The sequence below is a fragment of the Lepidochelys olivacea genome (genome assembly GCF_965140295.1).
Source record: "Lepidochelys olivacea isolate rLepOli2 genome assembly, chromosome: 15".
Taxonomy (NCBI): domain Eukaryota; kingdom Metazoa; phylum Chordata; order Testudines; family Cheloniidae; genus Lepidochelys; species Lepidochelys olivacea.
This window is the reverse complement of record NC_140425.1, coordinates 28,326,978-28,350,357: the sequence shown is the minus strand read 5'-3', so window position 1 is coordinate 28,350,357 and position 23,380 is coordinate 28,326,978. Positions and strand designations below refer to the sequence as shown.

Sequence of the window (23,380 nt, the reverse complement as noted above, 5' to 3'; positions counted from 1 at the left end):
GGCATTCAATGAGGTTGTGTTATTGATAGGAAATGAAAGAATACACTGAGTGGTAAACTACAAACATATATGGATCAAAATACTTGTATATTGAGACTTCAATCACTCAAATGGTCTAGAGACACTATTGTACTTGAGCTGGTTTAGGAAGTGTGAATGCAGTGTCTGTGATCACTATAACTGGCTGATGGAAAATGCTGTTAGAGTTATTTTAAAAAAAAAAGTTGTGAACTATTCTTTTTTTTTCTCTTGTGATGACTTTCAAATTTGTTCAGCTTATAAGTGAAACAGGTTTTTTTTCTAACTACTACAATGCAAGCTCCACTTGTGATATGAAATCAAGCTGAGTTCTTTCTCCCCCTTATGTTGTTGCTATTACTGATGATATCCTAGTTTTTTTTGTTTTGTTTTTTGGTATTTTTTTTGGACAGGGCCATTCAAGTGCTCCAGCTGGTTTATTAAATCAGGGTTTTTCAGTAGAACTGGCTTGGATATGTGGTCTGCCTAATGTTGGCTGGTCCACTATAGCCCTACTCTGCTGCATAGCACAGCAGCTTACAGTTGCTAAGCAGCTGCAGATTCTTCTTTACCTTGGCTACCAATCAGCTGTTCAGTGGAAGAAACATCAGTTCCCTTTGATCCATTAAGAAGCGTAAGCAACATGAAAACATGAGCAATGGCCATGGCAAAATTGTTCCTTTTCTGGCTGGCTGGTAGGGCCCCTGGCAAAAATGCTTAAGGATGAGAGATGAAGGTAAACTTTATGGAGCAGAGGAAGGAAGTGCTGAGGAAAGAGAGACATTGATGGCAGGGGTGAGGGAGAACTAGCATATGTGCACAATGTAGATTACAAAGAGAGCATATCTTACACAGAGCAAGGGAACACAGTCAGGAAAAGAAATATGAGAGAGGCCAAGAGCGCAACTCAGAAGGGAAAGAAACAGGAGAGAGAACAGGTTTCAGAGTTGCAGCCATGTTAGTCTGTATCCGCAAAAAGAATAGGAGTAAAATTTATTAGTCTCTAAGGTGCCACAAGTACTCCTGTTCTTTTTGAGGAGAGAGAACAGTATACATAGGAGCAAGAAATAAGGCAGGAACTTAAAAGGCCTGCAAATGATGGGACAGAAAATACAGGAAGAGGAAAACAGAGCTTATTTCACCTGCACCCTGTGTAGACACTTATCCCAGTGAAAAGTGGGTGAAAAATGCTATCACATTAGAATGGTACCTTGCATTTATGCATATTTCTTAATCCTACGTGCATTTTTAACCCATGCCTTTTACATTTTTTAAAATGTATTAAGCCTTTGCCTCTTATTTAGAATTGACCTTCCCATGTTCTGTTTTTTTTAATTAAATAACCCTAATCACATTCTATCATTATTCTAATATATTTTCTTAAAATTAGTGTTAACCCTTTAATTTATTGTATTTTTGACCCAAGCCTATTTCCAAATATTTTTATTTATTTTAACCCTTGAAGACTACTTTCAGATTGCAAGACCGCTCTAATCCCCAAACTCAAGTAAGCTCTCTCCACGCCTCCAGAGAGCTGTGACCTGCTCATTTTCTCCACTCCCTCCTGAGAGGAGTCGGTGATTATGAACCACTTTACTTCCCAACACCTTCCCTGCTGGTGAAGTCTTTCCTTTTCTCTGAGTGCAACTCCTCTCTCAACTGATTAATAATATGCTGAGGTAAGATTAGGGGCTACTGGGGTTGGAGCAGGTTCCTGGGACAGGGAAAGTATTACATAAGAACGGCCATACTGGGTCAGACCAAAGGTCCATCTAGCCCAGTGTCCTGTCTTCTGGCAGTGGCCAATGCCAGGTGCCCCAGAAGGAATGAACAGAACAGGTAATCATCAAGTGATCCATCCCCTGTCGCCCATTCCCAGCTTCTGGCAAACAGAGGTTAGGAATACCATCCCTGCCCATCCTGGCCAATAGCCATTGATGAACCTATTCTCCATGAACTTACCTAGTTCTTTTTTTGAACCCAGTTATAGTCTTGGCCTTCACAACATCCTCTGGCAAGGAGTTCCACACATTGACTGTACGCTGTGGGGGGACGGGACTTCTTTTTGTTTGTTTTTAAAACTGCTGCCTATTAATTTCATCTGGTGACCCCTAGTTATTGTGTTATGAGAAGGAGTAAATAACACTTCCTTTATTTATTTTTTCTCCACACAAGTCATGATTTTATAGACCTCTATCATATCCCCCCTTAGTGGTCTCTTTTTCTAAGGTGAAAAGTCCCAGTCTCATTAATCTCTCCTCATATGGAAGCCATTCCATACCCCTAATAATTTTTGTTGCCCTTTTCTGAACCTTTTCCAATTCCAGTATATATTCTTTGAGATGGGGCAAACACATCTGCACACAGCATTGCCTGTGCTTCTCCCATTCCAGGTCTCTTTCTCCTGAGAGGACTCTGTAAACCAGCCTCCTGAGGGAGATGCTCTCAAGGACCAGGTACTGGACTGCAGGAGGGGGCTGGTGCCACAAAGGACTGGGGGAATCTGTCTGTAGTGCCCAAAAATTAATCCTATCTGACAGGTGTTCAGTTATCCATATTAAATAAGCTGATGATTTGAGCCCTATAAATAGCTGCTTTCTAGGTGGGAGACAATCTGTGGTTTACAAACCAGATCTGTCCCATCTACATAAGAGTTGCTGAATGTTCCCTGCCTGGTTTTGCTGAGTTGTGCTTCTAGTTTGGCTTTCAGTTCCATTTTCCTGCCACAGACAGTTGTCCAGTTTTCCTTTTTTTAGCCCTTTGAACATTATGGTAGCATTTGGATGGTTTATATGCATAGTTTGCCTTCGTGTTTTGCACTCGGTTAGTGCATGAGCCACTTTGAGCCAAATTAAACAGGAACTCTGTTTCCAAGACATGGAAAAGCAGATAGGGTATTTTCTCATTGAAATTTCCTTTTTCCACATTACTTAATAGTCTAGAAAATTGTTTTAGCAGCTCTTTCTGCTGAAAAGAATTGAACAGTGTATTATTTCCTAATTGGCCAAGTAACAATTTAATAATGTTATGATTTGGGCTAAACCTTATTTAAGCTAGTGGGTGTAACAGCCACCTTTCATTCTGGATAAAGTGTAAAAAAGCAATTGAGCTCCTTTATGGAACCAGACAGCTGAAATAATAGGAGTACTGCCCAAACATAGGCACAAGGTAGGGCTTGAGTAGAAGCTAAACAATGTGGCCCAAGAGGTTTCCCTGGGGACAGATATAGCAAAGGCAGTGGGTAGGGCAGAGACTGATGAAGATGGTTGTGAGAGAAGCAGAGAGAGACACCACAGAAACAGACACAGAGAAGGAGCTGAAAGCCAAGGAGACAGCAGAATGAGCTCTAGGAGCATGGCCCCGAGAAAAAGCCTAGAGAACTTTTTGGCTGAGGAATGACTGAATGAGGCTTACTTGTGGCACCTTAGAGACTAACAAATTTATTTGAGCATAAGTTTTCGTGAGCTACAGCTCACTTCATCGGATGCATGCAGTGGAAAATACAGTGGGGAGATTTTATATACAAAGAGAACATGAAACAACGGGTGTTACCATACACACTGTAACAAGAGTGATCAGGTAAGGTGAGCTATTAACAGCAGGAGAGCGGGGGCAGGGGGAAACCTTATGTAGTGATGATCAAGGTGGGCCATTTCCAGCAGTTGACAAGAATGTGTGAGGAACAGTTGGGTGGGGGGGGGGGAATAAACATGGGGAAATGTGTATGGCAACACCCGTTGTTTCATGTTCTGTGTGTATATAAAATCTGTATTTTCCACTGAATGCATCCGATGAAGTGAGCTGTAGCTCACGAAAGCTTATGCTTAAATAAATTTGTTAGTCTCTAAGTTGCTACAAGTACTCCTTTTCTTTTTGTGGGTACAGACTAACATGGCTGCTACTCTGAAACCTGAACGAGGCTTGGAACTCTGAGCAAGGAAACTCTCTTCTGTTTGATTCCTACTGTGCTGAAGGAAACAAGACTTTGACCATTCTTTGTAAATAAATAGGATTGCATTAAAAAAAAAAAGCCTTTCTCCATCATCCGTTTCTTTTCCTACCTGAAACAACCTGCAGGACCCTGGAAATTAGCTAACCACTTGGGACAAACAGAGGTAACAGTAACTTGTACTGATAGTGTCTTGCACTTACATAGTGCCTTTTGTGAACTGCTCTACAAGCATTACGATTCACAGTATCCCATTGACTTATTTTTATATGAATTTTACAGGTAGCACAAAAGTTAAATGACTTAACCAGATTCACGTATGCCTCGTTTATACAAATCTGCGCTTTTACTGGTGTAGCTTTGCTATACCAGTACAAAGCACAGGTTTGCCATTATAGCTGCCTACACACTAGGAATGCTTTGCTGGAATAGTATCCTGATATTCCAGTATCAGTAAGTGTTTGGTGTAGACACAGCCTAGGAGGTTTTTGCTAATTTAGTTATGCTGGTTGGTATAACTATCTTGGCAAAATTTTCCTAGTGTAGACAAGGCCATAGAGTGGCGGTGATGCCGACAAAAAAATTAACAATGCTCCTGTGCAGAGACCACAGCCTACCATGCTGACGAATACTAACTATCTCATTGTTTACTCCTATTCCCCCTTCTGTCTATATATGCATCTATTGTCTCTTCTGTTATATTTAGATTGTAAGCTGTTTGGGACAGGGACTGTCTCTTTGTTCTGTGTTTTTACAGCACCTTGCACAATGGGATCCTGGTCCATGACGAGGTCGCCTGGGTGCTATGGTCATACAAATAATAACAGTAGAGCGGGGAAATGAATTCAGTATCCAAACTTCTGCTCCCTCACTCTAAACACTAGCTCACATTTCCTGTATGGCATCTGGTAAAGATGTTAAATATAATACACTATTATCTTTCCTAAACAGGCTTCCTCCCTAAAATTAAGGTGAAAATATAGTCTACCTCGATGAGAGAACATTCCATGTGGTAATACAGAAACTAGTTTGCTTTGCCACTCATTGGCAGAAAGCATATCAACTTGTCATTTCTCTTGAAGTACAGGATTTGAGGGAAACATTAAGGAACTGTTAAGTTCTTAAGTGTTGCTTAATTACTGAGTCATCAGTGTAGCACAATATTAATATATTCCATGATTAGATATTTTTTTTTTAAGACAATGGAAAAATCTGTAAAGCGAAAATTGTAGTCCTGAGGCAGGGGCTTCAGGATTAAATTAGTAATTCAAATTAAAACAAGTTGAGCTATTTACTGGATCAGATTTTTTTTTTCAATTGTAAGATTATATGAGTCAAACTATATGTTTTTAGAATCTTGTTACACAGAAGAAGAAAATTCTGCCTCAGGACTGGTTGAAAAGAGTCTTGTGACAGCTTACTAAATTTCTGTTTACCTTCTTAGCACCAGATTTCATTACTGTTGAACTATCAGATTTCAGTGGGGTTCTGCACTGAGATAGGACTATGCCTGAGTGCATCACAACACAGGGTATTGACGTGTATGAGAATTATATGTTTGTGTGTGTGATAGTATCACACACCATGCTCTAAAATATATTTTAATCACATTATTAAAAAGTTGTGCCTGAATATAAAAAAATCACTATTTGGCATCTAATTTCTGGGATAGAATGCTTCCAGTTTCCTCTGCCTTGGTTTGATAACGGCAACATTTATAAGATGAATTTCAAGTGCTGCAGGGTGTGGGATTTGCAGGTTGCTCATGTTAATTTCAACCTAAATTCTCTGTCCTGGGCCTTCAGAGTAAAGTGGATACAAATACATATTTTTTTATTTAAATTTGTTTTTATTTAAATGTATTTTTATTTTTAAATATAAACCTGCTTAAAGTTAAATTTGAAATTGACAACCTATGTTAAGGTCTAAATTTATTGTAATCTATTAAAATAAAATTTTAAAAATAATCTGCATCAATGACCCCTCTTTGAATTTTAGGATGTTACTTTTTAAATTATATATAGAATTAGGGGGAAACATCTTGAACTTTTGAGATCAACTCAAGCTTTATAAATGTCACAATATCATGTATCGCATTAAGTATCTACCTGTCTATTACTTTCAGTCTTTAGGATGGAGAGAATGCTGCTATTTACATTTTTCCAAATGTAAGTTATTTCAGTTTCTTTTGCCCAGAAAATATTTTGCCGTAATTACTTTTCTTTTCAGTTTAACTAGCAGGTGGAGAGAGAGAGTTAAGCACCAAACTTCTGAAAATCTCACTAGGCACTTATCTGGATCTTTAGATACATATCCATGGTGACAGTAAACAATCCATCAGTTCACTATTTACTGTTCATTCTTCCATTGTTTTGCATTTAAAACTGATTTATTAAACATGTTTTGATAAACTTACTTTTTTCTTGATATAATCCAACACATTTAAGGTAGTTTTGTTTAATAAAAACATTTTTAAAATGCCGTTTTTGTATGTTTTAATCAAATTTTTATTTCTGTCCAAATGCAGCTTGATACAAATAGAAAGTAAAAAATTATCTAATAAGAAATGAATCATTCACCATTCTCTAATATAAAGTAAAAATTAAGAATCTGAAGAAGTGTATGTTAAGCTACATAATTACTTATGTACATATGTATAGATATAGTGCTGTCCTTGTTAGGGGAAAAAAAAAAAAACCAACCCACCAAATTTGGTGCATAGGCTATTAAAGGTGTTTTAATTATTATACTAACTAATGAAAGGGGTTTTTTATTTATAAAAATAAAAAGTACAGATGCAAAATAAGATTAAATTCAGTTATTTAAATCAGAGTTTTCTGTTTACTGATCTGATTTTTAAATCACTTATTAACATCAATCCTCCCCTTTAAAAGTGTATTTACCCTCTGAATTTAGGCAAGCCCTGCTAGCTCAGTGTTTGAAAGCACAAGATCTTTCATACAACAGCAAAATGCAGTGTCTGACAAATCAGACCTGCAAACTTTGAATTAAAAAAAAAAGAGGAAGAAAACTGCAATCACTTCTGTAGCTTTTTATTTTTTGAAACTTAATACTAATAACTAGTAGGGTTTTTTTGTTGATGTATTTTAATTTTTTTAGTGATTTCAGTACTGGTGAAAAGTATGGGATTGACAGCTCTTGACCACTGAGTTCTCTTATTGACCCGTGGTAAAAAAATATCCTTGGCACTGGCATTACAAATTTCCTCACAGGGTCCTCCTAATCATTTGCTTCAACCTTAACATGATGTGCTTTCACTACCTCTAGGGGGCAGAGGAGTTCAATCTTTATGCCCCTTCAATTCCTGTCCTCTGCTGAAACTGTCAATTAGTGCTAATTGTAATGAGGACAAGCAATCACTGAATACTGCTCTAAGACCACCAAACTCATCTCTCATTAGGTACCCAAGATTATATAACTACTCTCAGTAGCTACCAGTCTGGGATAGATTTGAACTGGCAACCCATAGGTGAAAGGTTCTGTATCCCAATGCAAAGAACCAAATATCTTTTTAAAGCAAAAATCTACTCCTTATTGCCTTTTTATATTAATTATAACAGAATTTTTAAGTGCAATCCCAGCATCCCCTCCCCAATTAGAATGTCAATATACAAAATTTCTCTATCTTCTGCCATTGTTTTCATTTCACATTATCTACCTAAAAAAAAATATGCTGATTTTTCTTTCCAAGAAAAACAAAATAATTCAGGTGGATTGCTGTGTAGTAATATCTGCTTAACTGATTGACTTTTAAAAGGAGAGGCAACATAGTCCAGTGACCAGGACACCTAGGTTCTGTTTCTTCCATTTACATGCTGTGAGAGGCCCACTCTCTCTCTGCCTCTATTTCTTCTTACACCCTTTGTCTGTCTTGTCAGATTAGCCTGTAAGCTCTTTGGGGGCGAGACTATCTCTTAGGATGTGTGTGTACCTAAGAGAATGGGGGCCTGATCTCCCTTGGAATTTCTAGAAACTACTGAAATACAAATAAATAATTAAGAGTAGCATAAGTGCAGACACAAAAACAGTTGCAGCAGGTACAGCTGCTGCCTGGTGGGGAGGATGAGGAGATGAGACCCATCTGGAGCTACTTCTCGGGTTCCAGCTCAACCTGGACCCAAAGCAAAAAGAGTTGCAACTGGGAGCTTTGGAACATGTAGACACTGATGATGTCATCACACTCTCTCTTCTCAGTTTTTACTCTGGACAGTCTCTCCCCTGTGCTGATTGGCTGTATGCTCCAACTTCCCCTGCCTCCTTCCTCAGTGTTCTTTCTATTTGCTTTGCTCCATCTCCCCTCCACTACCTCTAATGTCTCCTCTTCCTTCCTTTGGGTTTTTGTTTAGCTAGTTCCTCCTAGTAAAACCCCACCCAGAAACCACCAACCAGCCAACACTTTGGAACTAACATGTTATTTGAAAACCATCACATTTCTTCTTCTGCCTGTATGTTATATTCCTTTTGTCTATTTAAGATTGTAAGCTCTTCAAGGCAGAGACTGTCTCATACTCTGTATGTACATTCCCTACTTCAATGGGATCTCTAGCCACTATAGTAATACAAATAATAATATGTAAGCAGAGTTAGGATGAGCTCTACCCTGACATTTGGTGGCGAGTCATGGTGGGTTGTGGAAAGAACTTCAGGGGCTGATCTCATCTGCATAGTCACACCCACCCTGCCTAGATGCTCACTTTGGCTGGTGTAGGAGCCCCAGTTTCTCTGTTATTGGGGCAGGAATAAACTGTTATTATCCTGATTATGTGAATCAAGGACAGTGGAACTGTACTTGGCCTTTTGTTATGATGGAGGGACTCGCCATCAACTAAGCAGCACTCGCTGGTCATGGGTTCCAAAACCCAGTGAAAGGAGAGAGGCTAGGAACAGGTATTAATACTTGGTGGTATGGGCCCCCTGGTGAGGGCCTTACATGCTAATTACACTTCCTCCTCTCTCCACTGTGGAATATCAGAGCTAATTTTGATTCCGTTAGGAGTCTAGTTACAGGTTGCTGAGCTGAATTCACTTTGGGCTAATGGTGTACCAGCACTGAGGCTCCCCTACTACAAGCTGAAATCACAAAAGAGCTAAACTCACTAAGAGCTTAAATCACTGAGTTGTGTTAAGTAGTGTGGGAGCCTGAAGATATATTGTGGAGCAGAGCAGTTTGTGGGACGGCTAGCAGAGCGGAGCCCCATGGAGAGGTGGGACAATCAGCTTTGGACCATATAAGGTGCCCCTTAGCCTCTTCCCCCACATCTCCACCCAGGTTGGGAGGTAAAACTCTGCAGATAAACTTTTGAACTCTGGGGCTGCCCTGACCAGGGACAGAGATTTTTGGGTTGTTGGACTTTTGGGACTTTGGGTAATTTTGGGTTGATGGACTCAAGAACCAAAGGGAAAGGACACGCCCCAATTTGCTTGGGGTGGGTTTTTTGCTCATGGGTTGTGTTATGAATCCTGTTGGTGGTGTTTCCCCAACATAATGCCACATTGTTTCTCTCTGTTATTAAAAGGCTTTTTGCTACACTCAGACTCTGTGCTTGCCAGAGGGGAAGTATTGCCTCTTGGAGGTGCCCAGCGGGGATGGTATATATTTGTCCCAGGTCACTGGGGGGCTCGAGCCGGTTTTGCATTGTGTTATTGGAATGGAACCCCTAGATACTGAACCCAGCCCTTGTTGCTGCCAACTCTGATGGGCAGAAGGGTTAAAATATAATTGGAATATTTTGAAAAAAGAAATAAGGTCCTGAGTTTTCAAAGACTTATGTACATGTTTCACTTTAAGCATCTGAGTCATTCTATTGACTTCAATTGGACTACTTGTTCTTATCTTTAAGAATATGCATAAGTCTTTTGGGGCCTAAAATTATATGTGCTCACCAAAGAAAAACTATTCGATATATTCAATAATAAAAGTTTTAAAGGTTTATTCTAGAAATAAAACTTAAGTGTTTATTGTCTTCTCGCTTTGATTAAAGTATAAACTGATGACTGTACAGCAGATGGCATTTGTTGACTGTTATATCTTACCATAAATTATATAAAAGACAAGCACGCTACCTTGCTTGTTAGTTAAAGAGACAGACTTTCCCTTAGAAATCATATTGTAAGTCATACTTATTAATTAATGTACATCTACAGAGGTACAGCTTTAAATGGCTGGGAACTTTAAGCATTAACATAGCTTTCAAAGTTCCTACAAATAGAAAAGCAGTATTTCTTAAAGGGAATGCTTTGTGTGTTAATATATTTACTGTTCCAAAAACACCCATCTAAGTTCTTTTATAGAGTACCCACCAACATGCTATCTGAAATCTTAATATAAGTTTTTAAAATGTTTACATACTAGCAGCTAACCAATGAATTAGAAGGGAAGTGTGGTAAATGGAGATGGGGGAGAAGTAAGGAATTCTTCAGAGGGAGAACACTGGACAAATAAGGATCAAAACTAAGTCATATGTCAAGATTCTTGTTGATAGGTTCCAGCATGGTTTCCCTGGAAGTGTGGACAATGTTTTTTTTCTTTTTCTCCTGATAACCAAATCACATTAGACAGTTCCCCTCCACTAAGTAGACTATGGCATAATTTTATGACACCGTTACCAGGCCAAAAATCTTTGTCCACCTTGGTTAAAGAACCCCTCTTCTAATATTAATTTTTAAATATGGCTATATCTAGCATTTTGCCTGCAGTGTAAACAGGACCCCAATTTAATGTACAGTCTGTTTCATTTGTATTTTGTGGCAAACATAAACCTCAAGTATCAATTAATAAAGTGGTGAGCAGTGCACATTTAATTTGATAACTGATATTGGTGGTAACAAAAATGCAATATAGACAAAACATTCACATACCACTATCAGCAGATTCTTGATTTTGCCAGAGTCACTGCAAGTCTTTATATTCTTAGTGCTTCACAGTCTGTAGTGAGTATGAGTTAAGCTGTAATGTACTGGTGCTAGACTTGTTATATCTGTAATAAATAAATAAATGGGATGAACACTTTCAGGTTTAAAAAATCATATTTGCAATTTGTTAATAAAGGGCCAGGACCTGCTTCCACTGAAGCTAATGGCAAAACTTCCACTTAGAATCAGACTCATAATACAGGTGTGTGCATTTATCACAACTAGGAAAAATACTTAGTATTTGTATACTACTTTATATGTGCAAAACATTGTACAAACATTAATTTAAAATAATGAAGGTAACCAAAATATTGAACTATTCCATTTTTCAAATGTCAGGTTGACTATCTATTACTTTAAAATACTATATCTATCTATATGATGTTTAGAATAGACTAAATTGCTCTCTTGTATTAATTTGAGTCCTGAATCTAAAATGCTTCCCCTAACACAAAGTATAAAGAGGAAGTTTAGACATATTTTTTGTAAACAATCAAATCCTACCTTGAATTAGTTATTGAATTAAAACTCTACGAATTACAGTAATTCGTTCAAGGGACATGAAGAAACATACTTATGGGTTATAACATATCTATTGATTTTGAGATGGGTATAAGGGCCTGATCCAGCAGAGTGCTGAGCCATTCCTAGGCAGTGCTAAATGCCCTCAACTGAAGTCCTTACAAGTTGAGTCATCTTGCAGGATCAGACCTTAAAAGTATGTTTAAGTCTGAAATGTTCATAAGGTTTTATATTATCTTTTGACAGATGTATATACTCTAAATGCTCATGTTACATTTTCTCCAAAATAAAACGTTAACATCAAATAAGAGTGAACTCGGATGCCTATTGTCTTTAAAATTTGATTTTACAGCTCCTACCTGGGTACTTATATGCCCCCCCACACACTGTAATATCACCTCCTTTTTCTATTCAGTTCTCTGTATATAAACCAGTGTCTTCCTTGAAACATCACTGACTCCAAGGGCATGAGACAATTCACTGATAGTGAAAGTGGTTTTTGCATGCAGTCTCGAAGGCCATCTAGTGACACAACTATGCAGGAAGAAATGTCATACCCCATGTGAACTGCAATTTTAAAAAACCCAAGTAAAATTGGGGAATGATAAATTCAACAGTTCCATTGGTGGATGGTTACCCCTTACACAAGTAATATTTCAGAAAGTTTTAGGGGTGAGCCAAATTTCCCAAGGAATTTAAATTTGGATACTAAATGGGAGAAGAGTTGAGACACTCTTCACTGAAGAGGGAGCAAGTGGTTCATCTGTGCTAGGTATAGGACTTAGTCCCTACAGAGAATGGGGTGCAATTTTGATCTCAATTACCACATTGTAAATGCAGTGTAACTCCAGTGAAATGCAAGATCAGAGCCACATTTGTCATCTTACCCCTTTGGTTCTTACCTTTAAACAGATGTATGTGCATAAACATTTAGAGGGTTTGGTCTATGTAACTGAAATAAACACAATATTAGAGCTGAATTCGATGACAGTAAGGTTAATATTGTACCAATAACACAATATTGTCTGAACACAGTTGACATTTCCTAATTTAAGACTAGGACACCTAAGTACCATGGTGATAGATGCATTAGAAATTAATTAAGTGAGCCACATGAATTTCTCGTGAAATACTGAAGTAATCTGGAGTTTCACTGAAGATTAACTTGACTCAGTACATTACCTTCATTGTCCTAACAGCTATTCTTTTCACCTGTGATACTGCGTCACTCGCACCCTGAAGAGGAGTACCTGGTGTGTCAGATATAAACATTTTTGGCTGCTTTTATTTCTGGAGAGAGTAAAAACCATGTTGCTCCTCCAACAAGTGTTTCCTGCAGCTGCCAGAGACTTTAAACAAATAAAATACATGTTTAAAGCCCAAGGAAATGCTCTTGAGAAAAGATGAGGATGCCAGAATAGTTACGGGGAGGGCAGGGCTTAGGAACAGTGCAGTAAAGCTCCTGTAAAGGGATGGATATCTGACAGGGGGCTTTTCAATTCCCCAGGGGCTTCTGGGTGTAAGAAGTACCTATGTACAAGGCTGTCTTGCGCTGGAAGTACCTGTATAAATGGGCAAAAAGAAAAGGAGTACTTGTGGCACCTTAGAGACTAACAAATTTATTTGAGCACAAGCATCCGATGAAGTGAGCTGTAGCTCACGAAAGCTTATGCTCAAATAAATTTGTTAGTTTCTAAGGTGCCACAAGTCCTCCTTTTCTTTTTGTGGATACAGACTTACACCTGCTACTCTGAAACCTGTATAAATGGAGTTGATCTCATGGCAATGTGAGGGGTCTGCATGAAGGTTTCCAGATAGAAGTCCATACGGGGGGTGGGGGTGTGACTTAATGCACCTTTCGGTGTGTGTAAGAGGTCTCAGTGCCCATGGGACCACTCCTGTGTGTATAGGAGAGTGGTGTCTCAGTTCCTTAGGGCCCCTGGATGTGTGTGTGTGTGTGGGGTGTCTCAGTTCCCTAGGGCCCCTGTGTGTGGGGGTGTGTGTGTGTCTCAGTTTCCTACGGCCCCTGCGTGTGCGTGTGGGGGGGGGGTGTCTCGGTTTCCTAGGGCCCCTGGGTGTGTAGAGGGGTCTCAGTGCCCAGGAGCCCCTGTGTGTATAGGGGCGTGGTGTCTCAGTTCCCTAGGGCCCCTAGATGTGTGTATGTGTGTGTGGGGGGGTGTCTCAGTTCCCTAGGGCCCCTGGATGTGTGTGGGGGGGTCTGAGTTCCCTAGGGCTCCTGGATGTGTGTGTGTGGGGGGGTGTCTCAGTTCCCTAGGGCCCCTGGATGTGTGTGGGGGGGTCTGAGTTCCCTAGGGCCCCTGGATGTGTGTGTGTGTGGGGGGGTGTCTCAGTTCCCTAGGGCCCCTGGATGTGTGTGTGGGGGGGGGTGTCTCAGTTCCCTAGGGCCCCTGGATGTGTGTGTGGGGGGGGTCTCTCAGTTTCCTAGGGCCCCTGGATGTGTGTGTGGGGGGGTGTCTCAGTTCCCTAGGGCCCCTGGATGTGTGTGGGGGGGGGGTCTCTCAGTTTCCTAGGGCCCTGGATGTGTGTGTGTGGGGGGTCTCTCAGTTCCCTAGGGCCCCTGGATGTGTGGGGGGGGTCTGAGTTCCCTAGGGCCCCTGGATGTGTGTGTGGGGGGGTGTCTCAGTTCCCTAGGGCCCCTGGATGTGTGTGTGGGGGGGTCTGAGTTCCCTAGGGCCCCTGGATGTGTGTGTGGGGGTGTGTGTCTCAGTTTCCTAGGGCCCTGGGTGTGTGTGTGTGTGTGGGGGGTCTCTCAGTTCCCTAGGGCCCCTGGATGTGTGTGTGTGGGGGGGTGTCTCAGTTCCCTAGGGCCCCTGGATGTGTGTGGGGGGGTCTGAGTTCCCTAGGGCCCCTGGATGTGTGTGGGGGGGTCTGAGTTCCCTAGGGCCCCTGGATGTGTGTGTGTGGGGGTGTCTCAGTTCCCTAGGGCCCCTGGATGTGTGTGTGTGGGGGGGTGTCTCAGTTCCCTAGGGCCCCTGGATGTGTGTGGGGGGGTCTGAGTTCCCTAGGGCCCCTGGATGTGTGGGGGGGGGGTCTGAGTTCCCTAGGGCCCCTGGATGTGTGTGGGGGGGGGATGTCTCAGTTCCCTAGGGCCCCTGGATGTGTGTGTGGGGGGGGATGTCTCAGTTCCCTAGGGCCCCTGGATGTGTGTGGGAGGGGTCTCGGTGCCCACGGGGCCCCTGGGTGGGTGTGGGTGTGAGGGGGGGGTCTCGGTGTCTGCCCTGAAGGCTCCGGTAGCGAAGTCCGCCGATGGGGCGTGTGAGGCGCAGCGGGAGCCGGGCCGACGGGCAATGGCGCCACCCCGGGGCGGGGTCCCCGTCTGCGTGTGCGGGACACCACCAGGGAGCGGAGCCGGGGCGGCTGGTGCCGGCGGCTCGAGCCGAGCGCGTTCCCCTCAGCCAATCCCCGGCGCAGCCGGAGCTGGGCTGCTCGGCCCCTTCCCCGCCCACCTCCGCCCGGAGCCGCGACCCCCGGCCGCAGAGGGAGCCGAGCTGACAGGGATGCCGCGTGCTCCCGCGGGGCTGCCGCTGCTCTAGAGGCGGGTCCACCCCCACCCCGCCGCACATGGCGGTGCCGAACGGGTCCGTCCCCGGCGGGGGGGCCGGGGCCCCCAAGGAGAGCGAGAGCCCGCCCGCCCCCTCCGGGAAGAAGGAGCTGAAGATCGTGATCGTGGGGGATGGAGGCTGCGGGAAAACGTCTCTGCTCATGGTGTACGCGAAGGGCGCCTTCCCGGAGGTGCGTGCCGGGGCCTGACCCCCCCACATCCTGCCCCAGCCTGTCAGTCCCTCGCGGGAACAGCCCTCCCGCCCCAGCAGGGGGCAGCCCGCCGGCATCTCCAGGAGCCCCCCCCCCCGCTGCACCCCGCGACAAGGGGGGCTCTGCCCGCCCCCCCCCGGGATTGCCCCAAAGGGGACGCGACTAGCCCTCCCCTGAGCAGCCGGGCCCCCCCAGGGGCTCATTTGCTGAGCTCTTGCCCGGAGCCCAGAGAGATGGGGGGAAATTCACGTCCTCAGAGAAGTTTCCCGCTGGCCAGAGCGACAGCAGGCGCCGGGGCACGCTGGGCTCCGCGCTGGGCAAGGCAGCGAGGTGCCTGCTGCTGTCACTCACACCAGGCTGGGAGGGTTTGGGTTGGGGTGAAGGGGGTTTCCAGGAAGGGGGGTGGGGGCTTTCTGGAGGCTGTTAAACTCATCGCTAAACCAAGTCGCGGCAGGATGTGCAGGCGACGGGTTTGTACCTGCCCTGAGAGAAGTAGCTGCCAGGCGGTGGCTGAGCTCGTCTTAGTAAATTTGAGAGTTGGGGTTTAGACACTTCTCTTGCAGTCACTTTTGTGCCTTCAGTTTTTTTAAAGTTCAAGAATGATTTTTCCTCCAAGCATTTGTAACCAGCCTTATTTTCAGAGAAGTCTCTGTATTGAAACCTGTAATGTGAAGATTTGGTTGGGGCTTTCTGGTAACACAAAAGGGTGAGGAGGGAGAATACCAGAGATCTGGCTCAGAAAACAGAGCTGTACCTAGAATATTGGTGGCAAGGTTCAAATAAAGCTTGAAACCTGTAACAGCCGAATCATTCCTTTCTCTTTGTATAACGGTATTTCAGAGAATTAAAACTTGTTAGAGTATATATGGGAACATAACCTCCAGGAGATGTCAGTGCTGTTTCTAATCCCTTTGCTCTTTGCCATGTGAAAGTGGACAAGTCATTTTAACCTGTCTGCTTCACCTTCCCCATCAGTAAAATGGGGATAATATTTGTCTACCAGAGTTCCTGTAAGGCTTAATTCATTCATGCTTATAAAGTGCTTTGAGATCCCTGGAGGGAAGGGATTACTGAACTGCAAAATAGTATTATTATCATTTAACTAGAATTGTATTTCCTTTTTTTGACAGAAATATGCACCTTCTGTATTTGAGAAGTATACCACCAGTATTACCGTTGGCAATAAAGAAGTAATTCTGAATTTGTATGACACTGCAGGTAAATCACTTTAAACAAAATCTTGCTTATTTGAAAAACAAATAAGTAAACCAGCACAGCCAATTTTCCTGCAGCATCTGGTAATGGATTACAGAGGAAGACTAGCCTTAGGCAAGTAGAAAGCCAGCTGAAAGTTTTTTGTGGTATTAATAGCAATACAGCAGATCAAGTTTTGTACGACAGAAATGATTTAGTTGATTATGCTTTTTTATTTGATATATCAACTATTCTTTAATATTTCAGACATTTAAAGGGATGTTATTTATGTGACTCCTTTTACCAGCAAAATACTAAAGATTCACCAAACTAGATTGTTCTTGGGCTCTTTTGGATATACAGCAGGCTGATCTTGGAAAGATTGTAAAACCAAGCATATTTTCTTTTTGTTTTCTGTTAACATATTTTTATAGGTTGTGTTAGAGTTAAAACTAAAAGAGGTCAAAACACACAGAACCCTTAAAGAATAAAACAACTTCTATTATCAATTTAGTCATGCCTATGTGACTGCCAGTGAGAAGAAGTCCTAGTCCTAATGAATTTACAGTTTTAGTCATGGGTTTGTTCTTAATAGTGAAGACTATTAAGAAAGTCACCAAATAGCATGCATATCTTGAAGGTATTAAAAATCAAGTGCCCAGAAGCAAAATGTAATGTAATCAACCAGGAAAATACTTTAATCTCCCACCATGTGTGATCAAAACAGTAAAAGGGATTTTTAAAAAGCCTGTTAGTGTTCAAAATAGAAAGCCCACAATGCTAAATGTATGTTAGAACATTGACAGTTTTTATGGTTTCTTCCCAGGGATGAATGGAATGTTTTGTGTTCAACTTTGTTCATTATAGTTTTTATAGCAGTGACTCTCAATTGTCCAACTGTGTTCCAAAAGAGAACCCTAAAATTAAGATACACTGTGTCATTTTCTGCTCTGTTACACCAGTTTGAACCAGGAGCAATTCTCTTTGGTAAATAATGAAGAGGACAGGTCACTGATTTAGAGTGATCTGGATTGCTTGGTAAACTGGGCGCAAGCAAACAATATCTGTTTTAATATAGCTAAATGTAAACGTCTACATCTAGGAACAAAGAATGCAGGCCACACTTACATGATAGGAGACTCTATCCTGGGAAGCAGTGACTCTGAAAAAGATTTTGGTGTCATGGGAAATAATCTAGTGACCACAAGCTTCCAGTGTGTCCAAAATATGTCCAGTGCGTCCAAAATATGACCCTGTGGCCAAAAGAGCTAAAGCAGTTCTGGTGTGCATAAATAGGTGAATCTCAAGTAGTACTAGAGAGGTTATTTTACCTCTGTATTTGGTGCTGGTGCATCCGCTGCTGGAATACTGTGTCCTGTTCTGGTGTCCACAATTGAAGAAGGATGTTGATAAATTGGAGAGGGTTAAGAGAAGAGCCACGAAAATGATTAAAAGATTAGAAAACATGCCTTATAGTGATAGTCTCAAGGAGCTCAATCTATTTAGTTTAACAAAGAGAGGGTTAAGGGGTGACCTGGTTATGGTCTATAAGTATCTATGTGGGCAACAAATACTTAATAATGGGCTCTTTAATCTAGCAAAGAACTGTATAACATGATACTGGCTGGAAATTGAATCTAGACAAATTCAGAGTGGAAAGAAGGCATACATTTTTAAAGGTGAGAGTAATTAACCACTGGAACAATTTACCAAGGGTTGTAGTAGGTTCACCACCGCTGACAATTTTTAAATCAGGATTGGATGTTTTTCTAAAAGGTATGCTTTAGGAATAATTCTGGGGATGTTCTATGGCCTGTATTATACTTGAAGTTAGCCTGTGTGATCCAGTGTCCCTTCTAGTTGTGGAATCTATAAATCTATGATGGCAGTGCCGTTACTCCAAATTTACATCCGTTTAACTTAGAGCTGAATTTGGCCAATTAATCCATTTTTAAATTTTTATATAAAAAAAATATAGTTGGCCTTTTAAATCCATTGTAGGACATCAGAGTAATCATCTTTCAGCACTATTTTTTATATTAAGTGATCTTTGTGGTGAACCTTTTGTCCAGTACAGTAGACTCTTGATTACCCAAAATTTCCTATAAATTGCCAATATGTCTCCCTATTTTTTTTTAAACACTTGCTCTTGAATCAATGATACAGATAATCTGGATCCTACCATAAATTATTTGGGGGGGGGGGTTAAGTTCAGGAAAGAATGGTGTGAAATCTACGATGCATAACCAATAGCTGGAACTTGTTAATGTAGAATTTTGGGGTGCAAATACTGTGTCGCTTATTTTTTGTAAACTTGCTGGGTCATATTGACTGGCCTCTGTCAGTGCAGGGTTTTATCTATTAGACAGTTTTCTAGTGCTTTGTCAAGTCTAATTCTAAATGACTCAGTGATGTGCTTCCCACCACTTGTCTTGTGAGACCATTCCAGTTTCTTATGGACTATGTGGCGATGCCCACAATACACTGTGGTTAAAACTATGATTGAAACTGTGCTAGCAACAATCATAGGTCCCAATCCTCTACTGGGATCTGCTTGTGTGGATCCTTATCCCGATATGGAGTCCCATTAAAGTCAATGGGACCTTGTTAGGTGGTTTGAGTCCACACTAGCAGATCTCAGTGTTGGACTGGGTTCATGCTGTAAAGAATAGGTCCTCTTAAACTCATCTTTTTCTGAAGTTGGTAGTTTACTCAGAGTAAAAGTTTATAATATGAGTACGTCTTCTAAGGTCCAAACCTGCTCCAATGGGCTAAACTCCCATTGACGACTTTGGTTGCAGGATTAGGGCCAAGAATTGTGTGTTCTTTCTTGTAAATCTTAATGGTGCAGTACTAGAAGTGGGCTTAAGAGAGCATTTAACTGGAACAGAATACTATCAAAGGATGGGGTTTGTCCTTCTGCTACATAAATGCTGAGGTATTCATTTTCAGGACACGAGATGTTGTTACAGGATCAGTGTTCCATTACAATGACTTTATTTTTATCATGCGACTTAGGTATATTAAATCACTTTGTCAGATGCATGTTGATGCACTAATGTGGCAGTTATGTATGGTAGCATTATTGAATTACTGCATTCCCATTGGTCTAGAGAAAAGCCCTAGTGTGTGCTATAGCCTAATAGAGACCAGTTTTGTCATAAAAGTAACTGTCTTGAAAGCACATTATATTGGCTGCAGTTTATTAATAAATTTCTGATTAACTGAAATATTGGGGTTTTGTTTTTAATTTTTTTTTAAAGAGTAAGTCATGCTGCCATCTGACTAGGTGACTCTGTTCCCATTAACATAATGGCCTACATTTCCAAAAGTGTCTAATGATTTTTGATGCCTCAATTTTTCAGTACCCATCATGAGACACATTATTGCACCTAAGAAAAGGAGTACTTGTGGCACCTTAGAGACTAACCAATTTATTTGAGCATGAGCTTTCGTGAGCTACAGCTCACTTCATCGGATGCTTGTGCTCAAATAAATGTTAGTCTCTAAGGTGCCACAAGTACTCCTTTTCTTTTTGCGAATACAGACTAACACGGCTGTTACTCTGAAACCTGTCATTATTGCACCTATCATTATAGGGTCCTGGTCTATGACTGGGGCCCCTAGGCACTACCAAACTACACATAGTACTACTACTATTAATAATTAATAATAAATAAAGTCCCACATGACATTATCATGAGCAAACTAGGGAAATGTGGTCTAGATGAATTTACTGTAAGGTGGGTGCAAATCTGGTTGAAAGACCCTATTCAAAGACTAGTTATCAATGATTCATCATCATATTGGGGGGGCATATCTAGTGGAATCCTGCAGGAGTCTGTCTTGGGTCCAGTACTATTCAATATTTTCATTATTGACTTGGATAATGGAGTGGAGACCATGCTTATAAAATTTGCAGATGACATAAGCTGGGAGGTGTTGATAGCAGTCTGGAGGACAGCATTGGAATTCAAAATGACCTTGACAAAATGGAGAATAGGTCTGAAATCATCAAGCTGAAATTCAATAAAGACAAGTGCAAAGCATGACACTTTGGAAGAAAAAAATCACATGCACAACTATAAAATGGGGAATAACTAGCTAGGCAGTAATACTGCTGAAAAGATTTGGGGGTCATAGTGGATCACAAACTGAATGAGTCAACAATGTGATGCAGTTGCAAAAAGGGCTAATATTGTTGTGGGGCGTAATAACAGGAGTATTATAAGGTAATAGTCCCGACTACTCAGCGTTGGTGAGGCCTCAGCTGGAGTACTGTGTCCAGTTCTGGGTGCCATACTTTAGAAAAGATGTGGACAAATTGGAGAGAGTCCAGAGGGGAGCAACAAAAACAATAAAAGTTTTAGAAAAGCTGACCTATGAGGAAAGGTTAAAAAAAACTGGGGATATTTAGTCTTGAGAAAAGAAGGCTGAGGGGGGACCTGATAGCAGTCTTCAAATATGCTAAGGACTGTTAAAAGAGGATAGTGATCAATTGTTCTCCATATCCAGAATGATATTAGCTCAAGAAGTAATCAGTTGAACCTGTAACAAGGGAGATTTAAGTTGGATACAGTTAGAAAGTTTTTCCTAATAAGGATAGTTAGGCACTGGAACAGGCTTACAAGGGAGGTTATGGAATCCTCCTCACTGGAGGTTTTTAAGAACAGGTTGGACAAACACCTGTTAGGGATGGTCTAGGTATTCTAGGTCCAGTCTCAGCACCAGGGAATGGACAAGATGACCTCTCAAGGTCCCTCTCAGCCCTACATTTTTATGATTCAGGGGCCTAATTTTCAAAGGGAAGATGCTCTGTCTGTATATCTTCAGCATGTTAAGGTATGTCGAGTGGGGCATCCAAAATCACTGGTCACTTTTGCAGATTTAGTCCAATATATTTTATAATGTCCAGAGCCAATGAAGTTATTCAGTTGTTTCAGATGCTGTGACCGAGGAACCTCTTAGTGCCAACTTTCAAGGGACACACAGGGGCATGAATAGGAACTACAGGAATCTCCTGGGTCTGGTATATACATTCTGGTTCACCAAAGAGTGTCATGTGAAGTCTCAGAAAAAAGCTGGTATTACAGTGGTCATCAGTATCATTGCAAAACACACATATGAATGTTGTGTAAGAAGTTACGTATGTACGCTGAAAAATATGTTCTTAAGAGCTGTGCATAGGGACTGGTCACCAGCAGTAGTGAAAAACAGGTTTTCTGTCAGACAAGATATGTTTATCAAGGTGTCTGTTTTCATGTAAATTATGTGTTGTATCATTCCTAAGGGACTCCTCTCACTGGTCTGAACCAAATGCTAATGAAGGATTGTGAAAACTTCAAAGGGAGAAAAATAACCAGAGGAAGTAAGGAGTGGGGATGGGGGTTGACCCTATTTTGATGTGCACATGAATGGTTAGCTCTAGTATATTTCAGGGACAAACAAGACATCCTGGCATCCTTTGCCTAGGAAGGACAATGAGTTTGCTTGGTGAAAGAGGGGTCACCAGGCTTGGTTGAAAAAACTGGAGAGAACTTTGGGCTAGATAAGCTTCTTTAGACAAGTGGTAAACTTGTTAGTTAAGTTTAGTCTCTAGAAAGTGTGTGTGTGTGTGTGTGTGTATATATAAACTGTTTCCATTATTCTTACTCACTATCACTTGAACTCTGTTCTTTGGTAATAAGCTTATTCTTGTTTTCTCTATAAATGTATCCAAGTGCTGTGGTGTTAAGCAAAATGATCCTGAGCTGAATCTTACAAGCTGGTGTGTACTGTTTCTTTGGGAACAGCAGGCTTGGTAATTCTGTGAGTATTCAGTGGGAAAAGGGCTGAACTCTACAGGGAACATTTGGAGATTTCAAGGGGTGGTGTGTGCCTATCACAATCCTATAGAGAGAGAGCAAGGCCAACGGAAGCCTGGAAGGCAGTGCTCTCATGTTGCCAGAGCCTGGTGATTTCAAGGAGCTGATCCACAGCACTTCCTCACACCTAGGGAAGGTGGTAGTGAAGTGCCTGGGTGTCCTGGGGAGCATCACAGATGCTTTAGTCAATAGCCGCAGTTAAATTATTTTAGCTACTTATATGGCCATTGTTACAATAGTGTCTGAAGGAAGAAAAGGAGTACTTGTGGCACCTTAGAGACTAACCAATTTATTAGAGCATAAGCTTTCGTGAGCTACAGCTCACTTCCTCAGATGCATATCGTGGAAACTGCAGTTTCCACGATATGCATCTGAGGAAGTGAGCTGTAGCTCACGAAAGCTTATGCTTTAATAAATTGGTTAGTCTCTAAGGTGCCACAAGTACTCCTTTTCTTTTTGCGAATACAGACTAACACGGCTGTTACTCTGAATAGTGTCTGAGTTTCTCACAATTTTTAATGCATTTTTCCTCACAACACCCCTGTGAGGCAGGGAAGTACTTTTAGTTCCTCATCTGTAAAGTGGAGATAAGACACAGAGAGACTAAGGCGTGGATCCTGAAAGATATTTAGGCTCCTAACTTTCATAAATCAATAGAATTGAGGAGCCTAAGTACCTTTGTGGATCTAGGCCAAGTGACTTGCCCAAGGTCACATAGGAATTTGACCTAACCATTGGATCATGCTTTCTCTCTGATTGCCTCAAAGCCAGCTGGAAAGCCCTTCCAATTACTGACTGAAACTGTTCAATCACCAGATTTGACTAGCAGTAGATTGAATTAATGCCACTTGAGGTTTACATACTCAAATTTATTCATTTTTGTTTTTTTTCCGTACTTAGCTCATATAGCTGTATCATAAAGAATATCAGTGATAATTAAATTATTCTTCAGATGTCAAACCTGGGGTTGTTCAGAAAATGAGTCCATGAGAAAATGGAAGTGCTGATATATAAAAGGCATGAAGAGTGAATTTTATTAATATTTAAAACATTTGAGGCAAATTTTCGATTTCGTAACTATTTTATGTTCTGTACTAATGGAAAAATCTCTGAAAATGTACTATTA

The 23,380-nt window shown here is 41.4% G+C and overlaps 1 protein-coding gene across 2 annotated transcripts in view; it reads left to right on the top strand.

Annotated features, from left to right (window-relative positions):
- The window catches only part of RHOF (ras homolog family member F, filopodia associated), a 47,906-nt gene that overhangs the window by 7,499 nt on the left and 17,027 nt on the right, over positions 1 to 23,380 (top strand). The window contains exons 1-2 of one of the 2 annotated variants that reach the window (XM_084649477.1): positions 14,904 to 15,175; positions 16,327 to 16,414. In XM_084649477.1, the coding sequence (XP_084505603.1) occupies positions 15,005 to 15,175; positions 16,327 to 16,414 (259 nt within the window). In that variant the 5' untranslated portion in view covers positions 14,904 to 15,004. Of the gene's footprint in view, positions 1 to 14,903; positions 15,176 to 16,326; positions 16,415 to 23,380 lie in introns of those variants that run through there. The other variant, XM_084649476.1, reaches the window with a different exon arrangement.